Source organism: Anguilla rostrata, chromosome 19, assembly GCF_018555375.3.
Source record: "Anguilla rostrata isolate EN2019 chromosome 19, ASM1855537v3, whole genome shotgun sequence".
Lineage (NCBI taxonomy): Eukaryota > Metazoa > Chordata > Actinopteri > Anguilliformes > Anguillidae > Anguilla > Anguilla rostrata.
This window is the reverse complement of record NC_057951.1, coordinates 13,853,489-13,870,567: the sequence shown is the minus strand read 5'-3', so window position 1 is coordinate 13,870,567 and position 17,079 is coordinate 13,853,489. Positions and strand designations below refer to the sequence as shown.

General features: G+C 51.3%; 1 protein-coding gene across 1 annotated transcript in view; it reads right to left on the bottom strand.

The window, feature by feature from the left end:
* LOC135246002 (coiled-coil domain-containing protein 91-like) overlaps window positions 1-17,079 on the bottom strand; it is a 75,780-nt gene that overhangs the window by 37,268 nt on the left and 21,433 nt on the right. The window contains exons 4-6 of the mRNA XM_064319483.1: window positions 12,074-12,192; window positions 11,181-11,360; window positions 10,442-10,546 (exon numbers count right to left, since the gene is read on the bottom strand). Of these exons, the coding sequence (XP_064175553.1) occupies window positions 10,442-10,546; window positions 11,181-11,360; window positions 12,074-12,192 (404 nt within the window). The remainder of the gene's footprint in view (window positions 1-10,441; window positions 10,547-11,180; window positions 11,361-12,073; window positions 12,193-17,079) is intronic.

Here is a 17,079-nt window from a genome sequence, read left to right as displayed (position 1 = left end):
ACCACAGGCGACCGCACCTCGCCGCCGCCCTCGACCAACGCGCCGCCCGCCGCGTTCACAAAATGGCGCCTCGTTCCAAAGAACACAGCCGGCATCACCGCCGAAATAAATCTCCATTTCCCCGGGCCCACTTTCCTCATTCAGCAGCAGGCAATGAATTAGCAATCAAAGGGCTTTCTTTTCCTTTTTTTCCCTTTCCAAAGCCCCCCCTCTCTCTCTCTCGCTCTCTCTCCCTCTCTCTCTCCTGTTCATTCTCACTCTTGCTTTCACTCCACCACTGCACAAGACAAGTCTGCCCAAACGACAAAGCCTCTAAGAAAACAATAGCACTTCCTGTTTGTCTGTTTGCGGTCCAGAAGAAAACAACAGCACTCTCCTGTTTGTCTGTTTGCTCCCCCCTCCCTCTGTCTCCCTCCCTCCCTCCCTCCCTCCCTCTCTCCCTCTCTCTGTCCCACCCCTTCAAAAAAATCAGTACACTGCTTTAGCATGAATGCCTTCCCCCCCCACCCACCCCCTGTTGGTCTGTTTGTGGTCTAGAAGAAAACAAAAGCACTTCCTGTTGATCTGTTTGTGGTCTAGAAGAAAACAATAGAAACTCCCAGCTGATCTATTTGTGGTCTCTCCCCCCCCCTTCCACTCTTTAAAAAATCAGTGTGCTGCTTTAGCATAAATGCCCCCCCAGGAAGTGAAGCCTTCCGGTGTGACTGCAGCAGAGGAGAGGGAGAGCCGTGCTAACGTGCTAACGTGCTAACGGTGTGGTTTCTGCTGTGCCGTTGTGTCTCCGTAGCACAGGGCCCAGTGGCAGAGCTAACGGGGCTGCTGGTGGACTCATGCTGTAGGTGCGGCCTGCTCTGCGTTTCCCAAACCATTACCAGCGTCCACAGAGAGCAGATTGGGTCTGGCCCCGCGCCCGAAATACCCAAGAGCACTGCAGAGGAACAAGGAGAGGAAATAAAGCAGCTAAAACGGTATCAGAGCAGCACGTCCCCAAAGATCGACAAACTAAAAGCAGCCTGACATCCGCTTCTTTTTCTGTTTTTTACAAAACAAGCAAAGTGCTCCTCTTCTTCACCCCATCTATGAATAGCTTCCCAAATCTCATAAAACATTTTCATGAAAACAGTCCATTTCTTAAACAACAATTGAGGCTACACCTCAATTAAAGTTTTATTTTTAAAAACAATCTGAATCTGGAGTAGTGTTTTCTTACAAAGTGAAAGGCACTTTTTTTTTTTTTTTTACTTTCATAGCCTAAAAGCTAGTTCTCAATGAATAAATAGTAAATTTGTAAACCATGTACTTTTTTTCTCTTCTAGCCACGGTGGGATTCCCCCGTTGTAAGAGGAAGGAGAACTGAGACAGGAACATGTTGTGTCCAGAAGAGAAGGAGCGGAACATGTGGGACAGGCTCAAGCAGGGCGCAGTGAGATATTTAGGGAACTGTGGCGATGTGCGGCCCCCAGCCTGCAGACGGGCAGAAGGCACCGGGCCTGGGGAGAAATGTGCAGCCTTTTCAACCTCATTGTCCTAGACGGCTTTTACACACCCAGTGCTCAACATCTCAACACATGACCTCATGCTCCTGCTAGCTGCCAGTGTGGGGGGGGGGGGGGGTGATGCACGTCTGGGACAGTGGAAGGGAACACTTTTCCCTCTAACCCGGGCACTGATTCCCCACCCCCCCACCCCCCCACCTCCCCACCTCCCTGGTGTGATGCAGACAAATTGCAACAAGTGTGCAGAAAACTGGGTGGCGGATCTGTCTCGGGCTTTAAAAGTCTGGGGGGAGGGAAAAAAACACATAAATTGAAAATGAAAAATAAATTTTTAAGCAGCGCTGACACAAGGTTTTAAGGAGCACACGACAGACCGTTGGCCATTTTAACTAACACAAAGGTGATATTTAGAGCCTGTATCGATACATTCAGCTTCAAAAAAAAAAAAAAAATCCTAAGCACATAACGCAAATTTTGTAAATGGGAAAAATGGACACTGACAAGATGAGAAAAGCATGGAGCACTAGACAGATAAATCCAAGATTTGATCTCTATAATATCAAGTATGGTTGGGTTTTTGATGTATTGAGGCGATATAAACATATATTTAAAGACAGGGGCTCCCTCCCATCAAACATGGGAGAGCAAATGAAAAACAAATAATGAATCTAAAGAGATCATCCATCAAAAACAACACATGTCCCAAACATGCTGCAGCTATCTGCCAAGCCATGCAGAGGCCTGAAGCCACTTCCTGCAGATGTTCAGTCCTTTAACCCTTTAAGGTGTCAGATCTCAAACACGCGATGGGAATGATCTGAGCGGAACATTCGAATGCCGATGTAACCATCGTCACTGGCAACTGAAAGCAACGGCGTTCTGTAGAACTTTGAAAAAGCATTCCAAAAAAACCTACTCTACAAAGGGTTTCCAGGGATCTGCGTCAATTCATTCTTTTGTGACATCACAATAAAGAAAAACAGTGATGTCACCCAAGAACATTCTCCTCAGTGTGTAGGATGAACCCAATGAGCAGGTGCTGTGTAACCAGGGAGACGGGCCTCCTGGTCCCATACGTGAGCATTTACACCCCTCCCCCCTCTGTTTGGGTCTCAGCGTTTAATTGGTCTGCATTCCTTTCACCCCGACTTCCTCCACCGTCTTCATCACCGCAGTTAGTCACAGTGGGACGTACGGGAATTTTCAGTATGTCTCTAATGGGAAGAACCACACCTATACCTCTACTCCCACCCCCACCCCAGAACAAACAGCATTCTTTCAAGGTTTATCCTCTTCCCAAAAGCCAGTGCACATCACCTGCCATGTTGTGCAGGAGGGGGTTGTCAAGAGAATGTCATTAATCAGCAAAGACAGGAGCCCTTTAAGGTGGCCAGGATCAGGTGGTCAGAAAAGCATGACAGCAAACATGTCCACGGGGTCCACAGCACGAGTCTGTGCCCAGGTCACATGACTCAACACATGACAGGTTCATCTACGAGCGCGTTCAGATCGGAGTGTGTGTGTCGGGCCAGAGAGAGATATCCTCTAAGACCCCGACTTCCTGACGCCCCACAGAAGTGGGCGGGGCAAAGCCGGAGATTAGGCCAGGCTGAGGCCGCTGATTACAGGCAGCGGTGAGTCACCCCGCCGGGTTCCTCTCTGTCGTCCCGCCGGGCGCGTGTCTGTCGCTCTCCCCCGAGCGGAGCGGAGCTGCCCCTGGGCCACCGCGCCCGTGCGCAGGCCGGCGAGAGAGAGAGAGAGAACGGGAGGAACGCGGGAGGAAGAGAAGGAGGGAAAGGGAGAGGGACAGAGAAGGAGAGAGGGGAGGGAGACGGGGCAAAGGGAGAGAGAGAGAGTCTGTGGAGTTATGCATGTGTGGGAATGCAATGCACGTGCACATGTGAGTGCGTACATGCTTGTGAGTGCCTACGTGTGTATGTGTTCGTGTGCACACCAGTAAGTGTGTGTGTGGTCAGGCCTCCCCTCCCTCTCCCCCTCTCTGGGTCCCGGGCTCTGGTGTGCTGTGTCTCTCAGTGGCGTGGTCCTCAGTGCAGAAGCAGCTGGTGGCAAAGCCAACACGGCCTGCCCGCTGGGCACCAGGGCCCCTGCCAGCGCCGCGCAGACAGATTCCAGAAATTTCCACGGGCACCGGGGACGCCGGCCGTGCCAGCGGGCCTTGGCATGGTGCCCCGTCTGTAGCGGCACACCCGGCCCACCAAGGTCGCCCCGGTGACGCCCCTGTCACCGGGAGACTAACAGGTCATTCAGAAATTAAGTGCTTGTGTGTATTTTGGTTTTTTTTGGGGGGGGGGGGGGGGTTCGGCTGGCTTTAGGTGCGAGGGGAGAGGCGAGAAAAAAAAAAGCGTAAACAAGCAACTTTTAAATATTTGTGTAAGCTGGAGCAACATAATGACGGAGGGCATGGCTTGTACCTGCAGCGTACGGCTTTAAGGATGGCCAGCTCCGATTCTCTCATCTTAATCAGCCTCTGAACCGACGAGGACCAAGCCCTGCTCCATACCCCCCCCCCCCCCCTCAACACGTCCCCCCGCCCCCCCACACCTCCCCCCGCCCCCCCGAAAGGAAATTAAGCTGAATTTGCCCTTAAAGTATCTTAAAGTTAAAGCTGGGCAGCTCCCTTGCAAATATAAAAGATTTAAGATGGAAACAGAGCTAAAGCTTAATATTGAGTGAGAACAGACGGGGAACATTTTAAAATGTGCAGTTCTCTGGTTTCGCCATAAGAGGGCAGTGCTTATAGCAGTGCTTTTAAGTTGTGTGCTCATTTTGATGAAAATCCATAAATCTCTGGAAAGTTTTATTCAAGTTTGGGTGTGGATAAATAAATTGAGTCCTCCCGAGGAGCTATTTTAAGACACGGTTCATCAAAATGGAGGAATTTCCTTCTAATTGATACAAACACTCACCACCCCACGAGCTGAGTCATGGCAGTTTGGTTTTTTTTTCTGAAACCATAGGAGAATATTAAACCCTTTACACGATTCCTACAGGACGTACGCAAGAGAGGCTGTAAACTTGGAAAAGGCACTACCCTGATTCTCTCTCCTCCACAGGAAAAACAGGACAGAGAGAAGTGAAATAGTCTAAATCGAGGTGATCATGTCCTGTCAATCAGCATCAGCAAACTAAAAGCTGCAGGTGAGGCCCAGGAGACTACAGTATTTTTCCTGTCATTACAGGCTCTTAAAACTGAATATAATACAGAAAGAAAAGAAAACTCCTCCTCCATTTGCTAACCACCCCACTGTTACTCGAGCTTCCTACAGTAATGGAGTGAAGTGAGGTTAAGTGATCACAGAGGTACGCATGTTGCTGTTTGCCTGTCAGACAAAAGCTGAGCTCAGCGTAAACGGCAGGGTCAGTAAAACAGGGGGACGGGGGAACTGACTGTCCCGTCGGCTGCCCTGGTATCCCCCCCGCGGCTCCTGTCCACACAGTTCTGCTGTGTTTGGGGGTCTGATTTACACCGACCGGAGAGAGAGAGAGAGAGAGTGAGATAGTGAGAGTGAGAGAGAGAGAGAGAGTGAGAGAGTGAGATAGTGAGAGTGAGAGAGAGAGAGAGAGAGAGAGCGAGAGAATGAGAGAGAGTGAGATAGTGAGAGTGAGAGAGAGAGAGAGAGAGTGAGATAGTGAGAGTGAGAGAGAGAGAGAGAGAGCGAGAGAATGAGAGAGAGAGAGAGTGAGATAGTGAGAGTGAGAGAGAGAGTGAGAGAGAGAGCGAGAGCGAGAGAGAGGGGTCCTGGGAGAGGCTTTTCTCCAGGTTAGCTGGCGTCCCGGTCATGTAACACCATACCCCCTCAGAGAGGGCCGAGGGGTCCCCAGCTCCTGGGGTGGTCCCTGCACCCCTCAACCCCTACCTGCTGGGCACCTGAGGGCGGAAGAAAACCCCAAGCCCCACTAATGAGTACCACATTGCCCCCCCCCCCAAAACTAAGAGCAGGACGGATGGAAGGGGGGGAGGGGGGGTGCTGATGCTGGCCGTGTCAGTCAAAAGTCTCCCGCTGCGCCCCCACCGAGCTACGTGTGCAGGACTGCCCTCTCTCAGTCAGGCGGAACTAAACCCTGCGTGAATACCGGCTTCTGTTCCCCCACCCCCAAAAAAAACCCCCTGCACCCCAAACCCCCCCCCACAGCCTGCTCTCCAAGGTAGAAATAAAGAGAACATGACAAACGCGACCATTCATTCGCCGTCCCACACTAGTGTGCAGGTGGGGGGGGGTCTGGAGGCACTGGCGATTTAAGAGGCTGCTGTCAAAATAATACCTGGAGGGATTACACAGGTAGGTAGAGGTGGGGGGGGGGATGTGTACCACAGCCTCACCCTTGGAGGGAGGGGTGCAGGGGCATGTTCTGCTATGCCATATGAATGAATGAATGAATGACTGCACTATTATTGTTGTCCCATAAGTCATATTGAGCGGTTAAAAAAAGAGTCCACAGTAAATCAGTGCGGGTCTCTGGGTGCTGAGAGACAGGGTGTGTGGGGCCCCGGCCCTAAATCCAGCCCGGAGCGGGACAGAGACAATAAAACTACAAACCCCAGGAGGAGCTCCTTTGATCCTGCATTTGCAGCCAAGTTATTCTGAACCAAACTCAGTCATTCTGTCCCGAACTCAGTCATTAAGTATCAAGGCTCAGGCAATCCTCCTTTTTTATTATTCCAGACGCAAAAAAGAACCTTTACTTTAGATTTTAGTTACCCGTATATATTTAAGCGGTGAGACCCCATGAGGAGGTGCTATGTACTGGGAATACACTTCACACGGGCCACAGAGGTGCTGTTAAAGCAAGAGGACCGTGTGTGTAAATCAAGTGCGCTATACAGCCCGCCATCTACAGCACACGAGCAGCCAGCAGCTACTGTTCACCCCCGCTTCTGAGGACGTCGCATCAGAACGTCCGGCTGCTTTGATAGGACAACAGGACCGGTAAATTCGGGGGCCACACAGGGGCCCCGACATGCGCACCCCCCGTTTTCCTCTCCGCATCGCGTTTCAGGAAGTGATAAAGCAGCACATCCTGTCGCAGCGCCCCCCCCGAGCAGCCGCCAGCCCAGCTTTACGAGCGCCATAAACCTTTTCATGTTCGATGCCGCTAACATGACGAAGTACAAAAATAAAAGGTACCGGTGTGCAGAGACTGACGCCCCAGAGCGGGGGGCGGGGAGCGGGGGGCGGGGGGTGGCACGGTCCATTCTGCATACCCCCCCCCCAACCACCTCCCTGCAGATTCCCAAACGAGCGCCTGAGTTCAGCTGCAAAACGCATTTTCAAAAACACATCATACAGCCCCCCCTCCCCCCTCAGACAGAGAATCAAAGAAAATGGATTTTTCTTCGGTTATAAACGAGGCTGCTGATAATTAACTTTAAAAAAGCGAAAGCGAAAATTCAAAGGGAGAGTGTAACTGAACACCCCACCGCCCAGCGGACCGGGCCAATATTTTTTGGACATATGGAATCATCATTCCACATTTAAACATTACGCGGGGGCCAGGTTTTAACAAAGGGTGGGCTGACAGATTCAATAAGAAGGTGGTGGGTCAGGGGAGATTTTGCACGCCCTTCTGCAGGAGAAAGGCTGGAGAATGGCCAGGTAGGGCCCTGTGAATAGCCAATGATAAAGAAAATGTGTATAATAATGTCAATCAATTCAAATCGGATCAAATTAATCTGTACAGAATAAGCCGGCACGAGACTGTGTGGCTCAGGCCATAGGGTGAGTGATGCTCAATAGAGCCGCCTTGTGTGCCAGGGGTTTGATTCCCCAACCAGGGGTTTGATTCCCAGGCCAGGGGTTTGATTCCCCAACCAGGGGTTTGATTCCCAGGCCAGGGGTTTGATTCCCCAACCAGGGGTTTGATTCCTAGCCCAGGGGTTTGATTCCCTGGCCAGGGGTTTGATTCCCTGACCACGGCAGGTTCTGTACTTGTGCTCCCCTCTCTGTTTGTAATGCTCTCTGATTTCCTACTGCCTGAATAAAATGAAAAAATACAACAGGAAGGCTCTCTCTCTATTAAAAACAAAAAAACATTTCTGGAAACACAATGATCAAACTGAGGGTTCATCAGGTAGCGGGCCGGTAGAAAAAGTCCGGTTGGGAATTCGACCAGAGAGAACCCCTGAGAGTGTTTTTGAGAGCGGCCGTGGGATCTCTGATGACACAGTGAGTCAGGAGCCGTGGGCTGAAAGGCTCGCTCTGCAGAAGGGTGAGTAACAGACGCGTGTAAAATAAGACCCATCGGGCCTGTCGCTGTGAGGAGCCGTCCCACAGTCCCACACCGTCCAGCCGGAGCGGAATTCCAGTGGGAATCTCAGACTGGCACACGCAGTGTAAAGGAAACCGCTCCCATGGCTGAAAAACCCCCAGAGCTGGCCTCGCTTACCGTCAAATATCAGCCAGAAAATGCCACTTTTATTCTGAGCAATTTCATGTTTTAAAAGAGATTCTCAAGTCTCAAAGACTTTGTTCAAATGGATAATGGCATTCCAACAAAGAAAATCTTTCCTTGATTAAACATAAATATGAAAACATACTGCATAATGCGACAACACTTTGATGTTTTAGTAAATTATACCTTCATGCTAAAAAGATGTCAGCTTACAGTGAGAAAGAAAAAAGCATATGTTAGGAAGTGTTTTGGGGGGGGGGGTGTGGTTTGGGATGGGTTTTGGGAACAGGGAAATAGTTTCTGCATCTTGGATCACCAAACAAATGACATCAGCACCCACGATGGAACTCATAATGAACGTAATTACAAGCGTCATCAGAACTAAGACCATGCCAAAGTGATGGTGAGAATTACAGAAGCGAGCGAGTGAGCGTCCATCAGCGTCACAAGACCTGGGCGTCCTGCGTGAGGCACTTCTCGCGTGTGCGTGTGCGTGTGTGTGTGCGTGTGCGTGTGCGTGTGCGTGTGTGGGGCACACCCAAAGGGAACACAGAACATCGCTTCTGTTTATCGTGCCTCCACAAGGGGTGAACCTCCCGGTCCAGAGCCGCTCGTGTTTGCGATGGTGACGTAACCGTGGGCCGGAGGGGGATGAGCCAATCACAAACGTGCGTGCGTGCCGTTTGAGCGCTGACATAATGCCTGAGACTAATCATAACATGGCGCTGTTTAATCCGACCAAAAGAAGGAACGCTGAAGTCAGCGCTCAGCGCAGGACGCTGGAGCAGACAGAACAGACCCGGACCCGGACCCGCTGCGCGACTCCCAGCGCAGACGGTCCGCACAAGACCGTGAGTCGGAACCCACCAGTTCCCAAGGAAAATACAAAAAAAGTCCACATTCAGTGAGAAGAAAGAGTTCAGTTTGCAAAACAAACAGCCTCTTAACTTACCACAGAGCGGAGAAACGTCTCACCATTCTCTCTCTCCCATAACTACGGAGGGAAGAGTGTGGAGGGAGAATGTGTGGGAGGAAAGAGTCGATGGCCACGCCAAAGGCAGACAGTGCACATAACACAAAAGCCAACCACCACCAATCAGTCTGTCCAACACCTTAGAGTCCACACAGGGCTACAGCAGAGAGCTGGCACAACTACAGGTGTCTCGTGGGTGGCTGGGGTTTCAATGGGAGAAACGTGTCTAACGACAATCATTGGTTTCTATGTCTCTGGCCTTAATCTCAAGAACCATATACTCTACTGTGCTGAAACTAACACTACTCTTATTTTTAGTTTTTTTTTCTTTTGCCATCCAAGGAATTTGCATCATGTCAAAAAAATGCTTTATACTTTTTTTGTTCTGCCGGGTCTCAGCAGGACGCCCTTGCCGTGCAGAGAAGCAGAGTAAATGTTTATCCCGATCCGTGTGACGACACACAGAAGACTCTCGCAGGACACCGGGCCGTATTGCACTTGGCCAAACGCGCCCGGTTTTACGACCGAAGCGATGTCCTTGGTGGCCGTCCAGCTCCCCCGGCTCCGGACAGCCAGGCGCGTCGGCCATGTTAGCCCGACTCCCAAGATGCACTCTGCGTCCACCTCTCAGCGTCGGCCAACAGGCAGCCGTTATAAATTCAAAAAAGTGCTAAATTCAGCCGTTATAAATTCAAAAAAGTGCTAAATTCAGCCGTTATAAATTTTTTAAAAGTGCCATTTTGACCACCCTGCGCAAGCAGTTTCTGGAAATTCCTTAAAAAGCACTTGGAAGGAAAATCCCTGACTACCACTCAGAGCTCTTTAAAGTTCCCTGGGCCGAACGGTACGATGGACCCATAACTGCCACGCGTTCCACGGAAAGATGGCTCGATGCTGATACAGGTGCAGATCTAGTGAATCACATTTTAAACAGAGGGCAATTAAACGCCTCCATTAAACGCTCCTTCCGAATCAAAGGGCAAGCACAACAATAGCAGCAGGTAATGTCAATTAGCCATAAAGGTACAGTAATTACCTGTGACATCAGTGTACCTGTGATGTCACTGCACACTCTCGTTTGTCCTTTTCAAACGAAGGAAACGTAAATAATGATTTTGACATTGAAACCCGTGCTCTTTTATAAGCCAAGCAAGAACTCCCACGGGTAAAAAAAAGTCAAGATTTTTTTTTCCATTTCAAAATACAGGCCTACCTGTGTTTGTCTGCAGTAATTTTCAGCCTAAAGGCTGTTTCCAGTAACCACAACACACGGCCGTTTACGTGTAATCTGTGTAATGTGGTACGGGCAACGCAGTGCACTGATTGGACGGCTCGCTCCCATGGTCTCTGACAGCACTGAAACGGCAGTTCACCGCAGAGCCAGTCCCGCTCAGGCCCGTGGGTGACTCGTAACCTCTGCAGCACAACTGAACTTATTTGCAGGAGAGCCGCTTCAAACCCTGAAAGTTTGCACTGCAGTAACCAAAATAAATACGCTCTAATGTCCCCTCAATGTACGCCACCATCGGGCCTCCTCACCTGGCCAGCACGGGGGCCCTACCTGGAGTTCAGCGTAGCGCTTCCGGTGGAGATCGGACTCCGCCCCCTTCTCCTTCTGGAACAGCGCCTCCATCCTGGCCTGCTTCGCCATCATTTCCTCCAGATCCTGCCCAGGGAGAGACGGAGGAAGACGCACATCACAGCCGGCAGGGAACCTGTGTGGGACTCCAGTGAGTCACACACACCGACCGACGGCTGCAAGTCCCGCAAAGAAAACACTGCAGTTAAGCATTCCTTTCCTGTAGGAAAGCAGAACGCATCACTCCTAGCTCAAGACCAGCTCATGTCAGCTTTACTAGGAGTGTATGTATGAAATACACAGATTCAGCTTTAATCCTACAAGGTGTGAGATCACAAATATGTGATCAGAAAGTTCTTAAGTGAACATTCTAATGCTGATGTCACAATCACTACTGGTAACTGGAAGCTGTGGCGTTCTATAGAACACTGAATTTTGGAAATTAAAAAAAAAAAAACTCCAAAAATTCCAAAAAACCTACTCTTCAAAGGGTTAAAAGTTATGTAGCACAGGTACTGCTGCATGTCCCAGGAATATTACAGAGGGATGACCTCCGTCAGCTTGGTCGCGTGCGGTCCAGCAAGAGCAACCACCAAAAGCACATGCACGAAATTATGCTACATTCATTTAACTCACTGGCCAGAGAGAGTTACAGTATGAGACCATGAGTGCATTGTTGAGGGATTTTTCCCCTGTAAGCAGAGCAGCCTCCGGACCCGACCTGCTGGATGCGGGCCTTCTCCTCCTCGCTGGCGGCCAGCTGCGTCTGCAGGCTGCACACCACCTGCTGCACCTGGCTGTGGGCCTCGCGGGCTTCCGTAGAGTCGGGGGAGTCGGCGGCGGGAGCTGCGTGCTGCGTGGTGGAGGTGGTCGGGCCGTCGGGGGCGGGGTCAGGGGAGACCTGCGCGCAACACAACCGCGTTTAGGCACGTCAACCTCAGCCATTTACACAGCAACAAACTGCGCTACCCATCAACTCAACTGGATCATTCACTGAGGATGCTCAGATTAAGGCTGTCGCTCCAGCAGCCCACTGAAAAACCGCCACACAGACACACGACACACACACACACACAGACACACAGACACACACACACACACACACACACACACACACACACAGACACAGACACAGACACAGACACACACAGAGACACAGACACACACACACACACACACACACACACACACACACACACACACACACACACACACACACACACACACAGGGCCAGGGATTTACCGACAGCAACAAGAGGAGAGATTGTGAAAGACGGGACGAGTGACATCACTGCTTTGGGATTCACACAGGGAGCGGCAGAACAACATTTGGACATGATGAAAGTCCGTTTGGGATATTCTCTGGCAGACAGCGAACCCTCAGAATGGCAGAACGGGAGGATTAATCAGGAACATTACTGATGCTGGTTCAGGGCGGATCAAAAAAAAAACAATAATCAAAGAGACAGTGAGACATCCAGCGACCAAGACAGGAAAAGAGTGACGGAATGGGAACTCCCTAGAAGATGGGAAGATACGGGCAGGAAGGGGTCTGGAGTGGGTAGGGCAGGATGGGGCTGCGCTTCCTGTAGGGCAGCAGGAAGTGGGTCCCACCTGGGGCTGCTCTGGCGGGGTCCCGGGGGGGGCGGGCTCCAGGGAGTCTGTCTGATAGGACGGCTGCTGATCCATCAGGATGTCCGGGGGGGCCCCCGTCGCCAGCTTCATCCCTGGAACTACACCCCAACCCCCCCAACATGAAAGAACATCATCTTTTTAAAAAAATCTAACAGAGACACAACAGGACACAGTGCTGACTGACTTGACTGTGGACCAGCAGGAAGGGTGCAACAAGTGCTCTGAGAAATGAATGGGATCAATATAAACAGCAAAATGCTGTGTAAAGTGAACTCTGTTATTATTATTATTATTGTCAACAAGCAACCTATGCAACAGCACGCATGCCCCGGCCGGTTTGGCTCAGTGTCAGTCGAGATAAAAGTCCTCCGAGACGAACACTGGACTGCAGCTCTAGGAGACAGCAGTGAGCTCTATGGTACGGTACAGTTGAGCCGAACGCGATGATCTGTCAGCCAATTACCCAGCATGCTTCACAGCCAGCGCACACTGTGAAGGCTTTCCCCACACGTGGAGTCCTGGGGGGGCTGCTGAGGGGCTGGGGGGGTGGGGGGGGTAAATTTACGAGGTGATGATCCCTCGACCCTCCACCGTTCCCAAAGTAGGGTGCACTTGGAAAAAAAAAAAACGCGCAAGAAAAGAAAACAGAGGAAAGTGTGGCAAAGGAAAGCCTGCTGAAACGTGCCTTAAACAAAAAAAAGCGCTTTTCCACCTCCCCCCACCCACAACCCCCCCACACAACCCCCCACACCACCCCTTTAAAAGACGTCTCAGCTTTCACACTAAATACTTACACTGGCTGGGAGAGAGAAAAATACATTTATATATATATATATATATATGTGTGTATATTTTTTATGCAGAGTATTTTTTTTGGTGATTGCCATGGCGATGGTGGGTTTCGGCGGTCCGGCTCGCTGAAAAGCACTGATTTACGGGACGGGCGCTCAGGCGGTAAATCTGGGGGGCGAGCGCTCCCCGTTCCCGACCCTCTGACCGGGCGGGGCACACGGGGGGACGCTGATAAGCCGGGCGGGGGGGGTCAGAAGGGGCCAGTGCCGCAGATGATTCACTTCTGTCCACCGCCGACAAAAACCTCCACTTGCAAGCCCCTTGGAGAACCCCGCCTCTCAGCACTTTATGATGAATAAATAATTAGGGTCGGTAATAAAGTTATTGCGTGCGTTACAATGCTCAGACTGCTTTCCAGGAAAGGGGAGAAGACAGCAGACGTGACGGCTGACTGAATTCTGGAAAGCCTTAAGAGTCCTGAGGCCTTTTCCTGCAGTCTGCAGCGGGTCCATAAATCCTTATGTCCTTACGCTGAGTCCGCGTGACTGCACAGGAAGGGAGGGGGCAGGGTGCACGAGGGGGGGGGGCGCAGGGGGCAGGGGGGACAGCAGGGTGCACGTATCAGCGCTTACACTGAAGGTGAACTCTTCAACCTTTCGTTAAGTCAGGTAGGTTCATCAAACAGCCCCAGCGGGACACTTCTAAAGAGCACAGACAGCCGCGTTTGAGACGTCAGAAACATGCCCGGGTCGACCCCCGCGCCCCCACGCCTAACGGCGGCCTTGCGTAATCACAAGCCACGCTAATGCTACGAACAGCTCATTCACAGGATGTGACACGGGGCTGCCAAACTCACGCTGAAGGGTATTTCACCCAATCAACACCTGGCTTACAGGAGCTGTGGAATTAGGACACGAGCACTGCCGTTACTGGCGGATTGGTTCCCATTACCGAATTCACGACAGTGCGTTCCTATGTGGCTCCAGTGTTTCTGAGATATTCATCTGGGAAGACATGAAAAATTAAAAAAAACATGCAACCTTTTCACACAAGAGCAATGACTCAAAGGCACTGCCAGCGTCCCACAGGAGCAGCACAGAGGACCACCCCAGCCCTAAACAGAACGGAGCCACAGGTGAGCCGTTTCCCTGCAGAAAGGTCACAGGCCACCCTAAAGCACCCTGCCTCACCAACCGTCTGTAAATCCATCCATCCTCCTTCAATTAATCAGTTAACTTTAAAAAAAAAAAAAAAAAGCATTGTTGCTTATACAGTATATGCAAAAAACACAACCGCACGCTGCCAAATCATTTTATTTGGTTATATTTTTTTTAGAAAATTCAAAAATATTGGCCCCATAAAAATGAAGAGGAAGCGTGAAGGAGAACGTCTCCAGGGGCTATCATTTCTGATTTTATTTCCATGGCACAGCACATTAATGACCGTAACTCAGGACTTGAGAATGCAAACCCGAAAGATGAACGTGCTCCTCCATAATATGCTGGAGTCCTCGACTTGTTTTGGCCGAGAGCTCCAGCACTTCCAGCGAAGAGAAATGAACATCAGCTCCAACTCTGAGTTAAAAAACGCACTAACTGTCTTACCATGCAGCCCCCCCACAGTACAACATGGGTGAAGATTGGCTGCGATTCGTACTGGAAATGAATTATGAATGAACCGGCTTGCTGTATGTTTCATGGAATTTTTAAAAGAAAAATTAGCCAAATAGAAATTCAGCCCCCGAGCCGAGGCCTGAAACCTATGGCTCCTGAAGATATAAAGCCCCGGAGGGGGGGTGGGGGGCGGGGGTCAGGTACAGGGGGCAGGTCCTGTCGGGTACGGGTCAGGCAGCCACCGGCCTCAGTGTGAAAACAGAGCCGCTGGATCCAGGCTTCAGGGGAACGCCACACCACTGGGAGGACATAATTAATATCGTTTTAGTATTTATGTTCCTTTTTTTAAGTGGTCCCTGTCCAGTCCCTGTCCTCCCTGCCGCCTCCTTGACCCTCTCAGCTAGCTGCACTGGGACAGTACAGGAGGGGCACCAGGGGGGCAGCAGTGGGACAGTACAGGAGGGGCACCAGGCTGGAGTGGGACAGTACAGGAGGGGTACCAGGCTGGAGCGGGACAGTACAGGAGGGGTACCAGGCTGGAGTGGGACAGTACAGGAGGGGTACCAGGCTGGAGTGGGACAGTACAGGAGGGGTACCAGGCTGGAGCGGGACAGTACAGGAGGGGCACCAGGGGGGCAGCAGTGGGACAGTACACACACAGGCTTTACCAGAGGAGAAGTTACAAAACAAATAAATAAATAAATAAAAAACATGGGGGAGCAAGAAAAACAGAAAAATAAAGTTTAGAACCTGCAGGTCTGGTTGTTGTGACGCACTTGTTAGCGTCTTCGCGCGGCGCGTTTGGGCCGCTAGTGAAACGCGCGGCGCGGTGGAAAGCCGGGCTCCTGGCAGCCATGCTGTGTTTGGACTGCCCACCGCCAGCGCTGAGTAACCCGCCTAATCGAGCCGCCGCTCATCAGTGAATTAACCCACTCACACGTCTGCATCGGGGGGGGGCACGTCGCTCCAGGCTGGGCATGAATGTGTTATTTACTGGGCTTCTCGGTCAGTGGGTGGGGATATTTGTCTTTCTCTGTGAGACATCTTTGCTAGTAAGTCCAGAGAGACTCCCAACCACGCAGCCTGTACGTGCAAGAAAGCAACCACCCAGAAGTACTACACACAGACGAAACACACGTACACACACACACACACACACGCACACACACACACACACGCACACACAAACACACACGCACACACAGGCGGGAGCAGAACGGGCGTGTACAGTAACCCTTCACACTCTCTCTCCCGGCCCACCACGCTACTGAAGGTGAGAGACTGCTTCGGCCGAGCTGTCAATCACACAGGATCACACGGCACCAGACCAGCACATCCTCCGGCCTCCAAGGTCACACGGGTCAACAGGACAACTGACAGACAGATCACTGCGGTCGAATGAAAGGCTGGTGGGCGTGCCCCACATCGTGACCCGCTGTCAGAGGGCACAGTGCAGCAGCTGATCTGTGATCCCGCAGGTGAAAGGCGGGATGGCTTTTGGATTGGTAAAGTAAACTGCAGGCCTGGACTGAAAGTCAGTTGCACAACACAGTTTAGGAGAAACGCTGACTTCCTCCTCCAGGCTGTAGGTTTGCCCAGGAAAACGATTAATGCTACGTTTGAGCAACTGTGCTTGAGCAATCGGGTTCTTCATAGGAAGGTGTGCTCAACAGGTGGCCTCAGGCATCATAACACTGGCGAAGCACCGTTCAGACACTTCCTTTGATCCTCGGTTTATAATTCCTGTTTTACACGATTGTTCTTATCTTTGTTTCTGTCGTTTGTCTTTGTAACTTCGACGCTTGACTGTGTTTTCTGTCAGGTCCCGATTCGCAGAGAGACTGTGATCTCCACAGTGTTATCTGCCTAAAGCGCGGGTTTCTGAGACGGTGCATTACAGTAAACACCTCGGCTGGGATCAGAGCTGAGGTAGCAGTCACGCTAACATGCGCAGCACATGAAAGTGGCTAAAACCCCACGCAATTAACAAATATCCTGTTTTTCTTTTTTTAAGAGGAAGAAGAGCAGACACACAATGCATTTAACCTGCTTCTGAGATCCTGATTAATTATAGTCAGGCTTTGCCAGAAAGCAGAAGAGCGTCCCTGGGTAGGGTTCCCAATTACAGGCTTCCCGGGGCATCCGACTGGAAAGTGAATTTGGGGAAAGTTGGGATCACCTGAGCGCTCGGCAGATGGAGCCCGGCCCGGCGGATGAGAGTAAGAGCGGCGCAGCGCCGATGCTAAGTGCAGAACGCGTAAGCCCTTCCTGTAATAAGGCTAATCTGCGGCAGGCTCAGCCCCACTGCCTCACAGGCAGGATACGTCGCCGTGGCACCGCCTGTAATTTCGGTTGGGTTTGTTTTGAACTCGGACAGAGGATGTCTGCCGGGCCAAGAAGCTCCTAAACAGTTATTAACTAATTGCACTTTCCACACCCCCCCCCCCCCGTCCCGCCCCGCCCGCCCCACACCCCCGACTCCCCACCTGCGTCGGGACAGACCTGCGCTTTGACCGGACCGATATGAGGACATAGGCGTGAGCTCCCAATGAGAGAAAATACATGATGGAAATAATATAA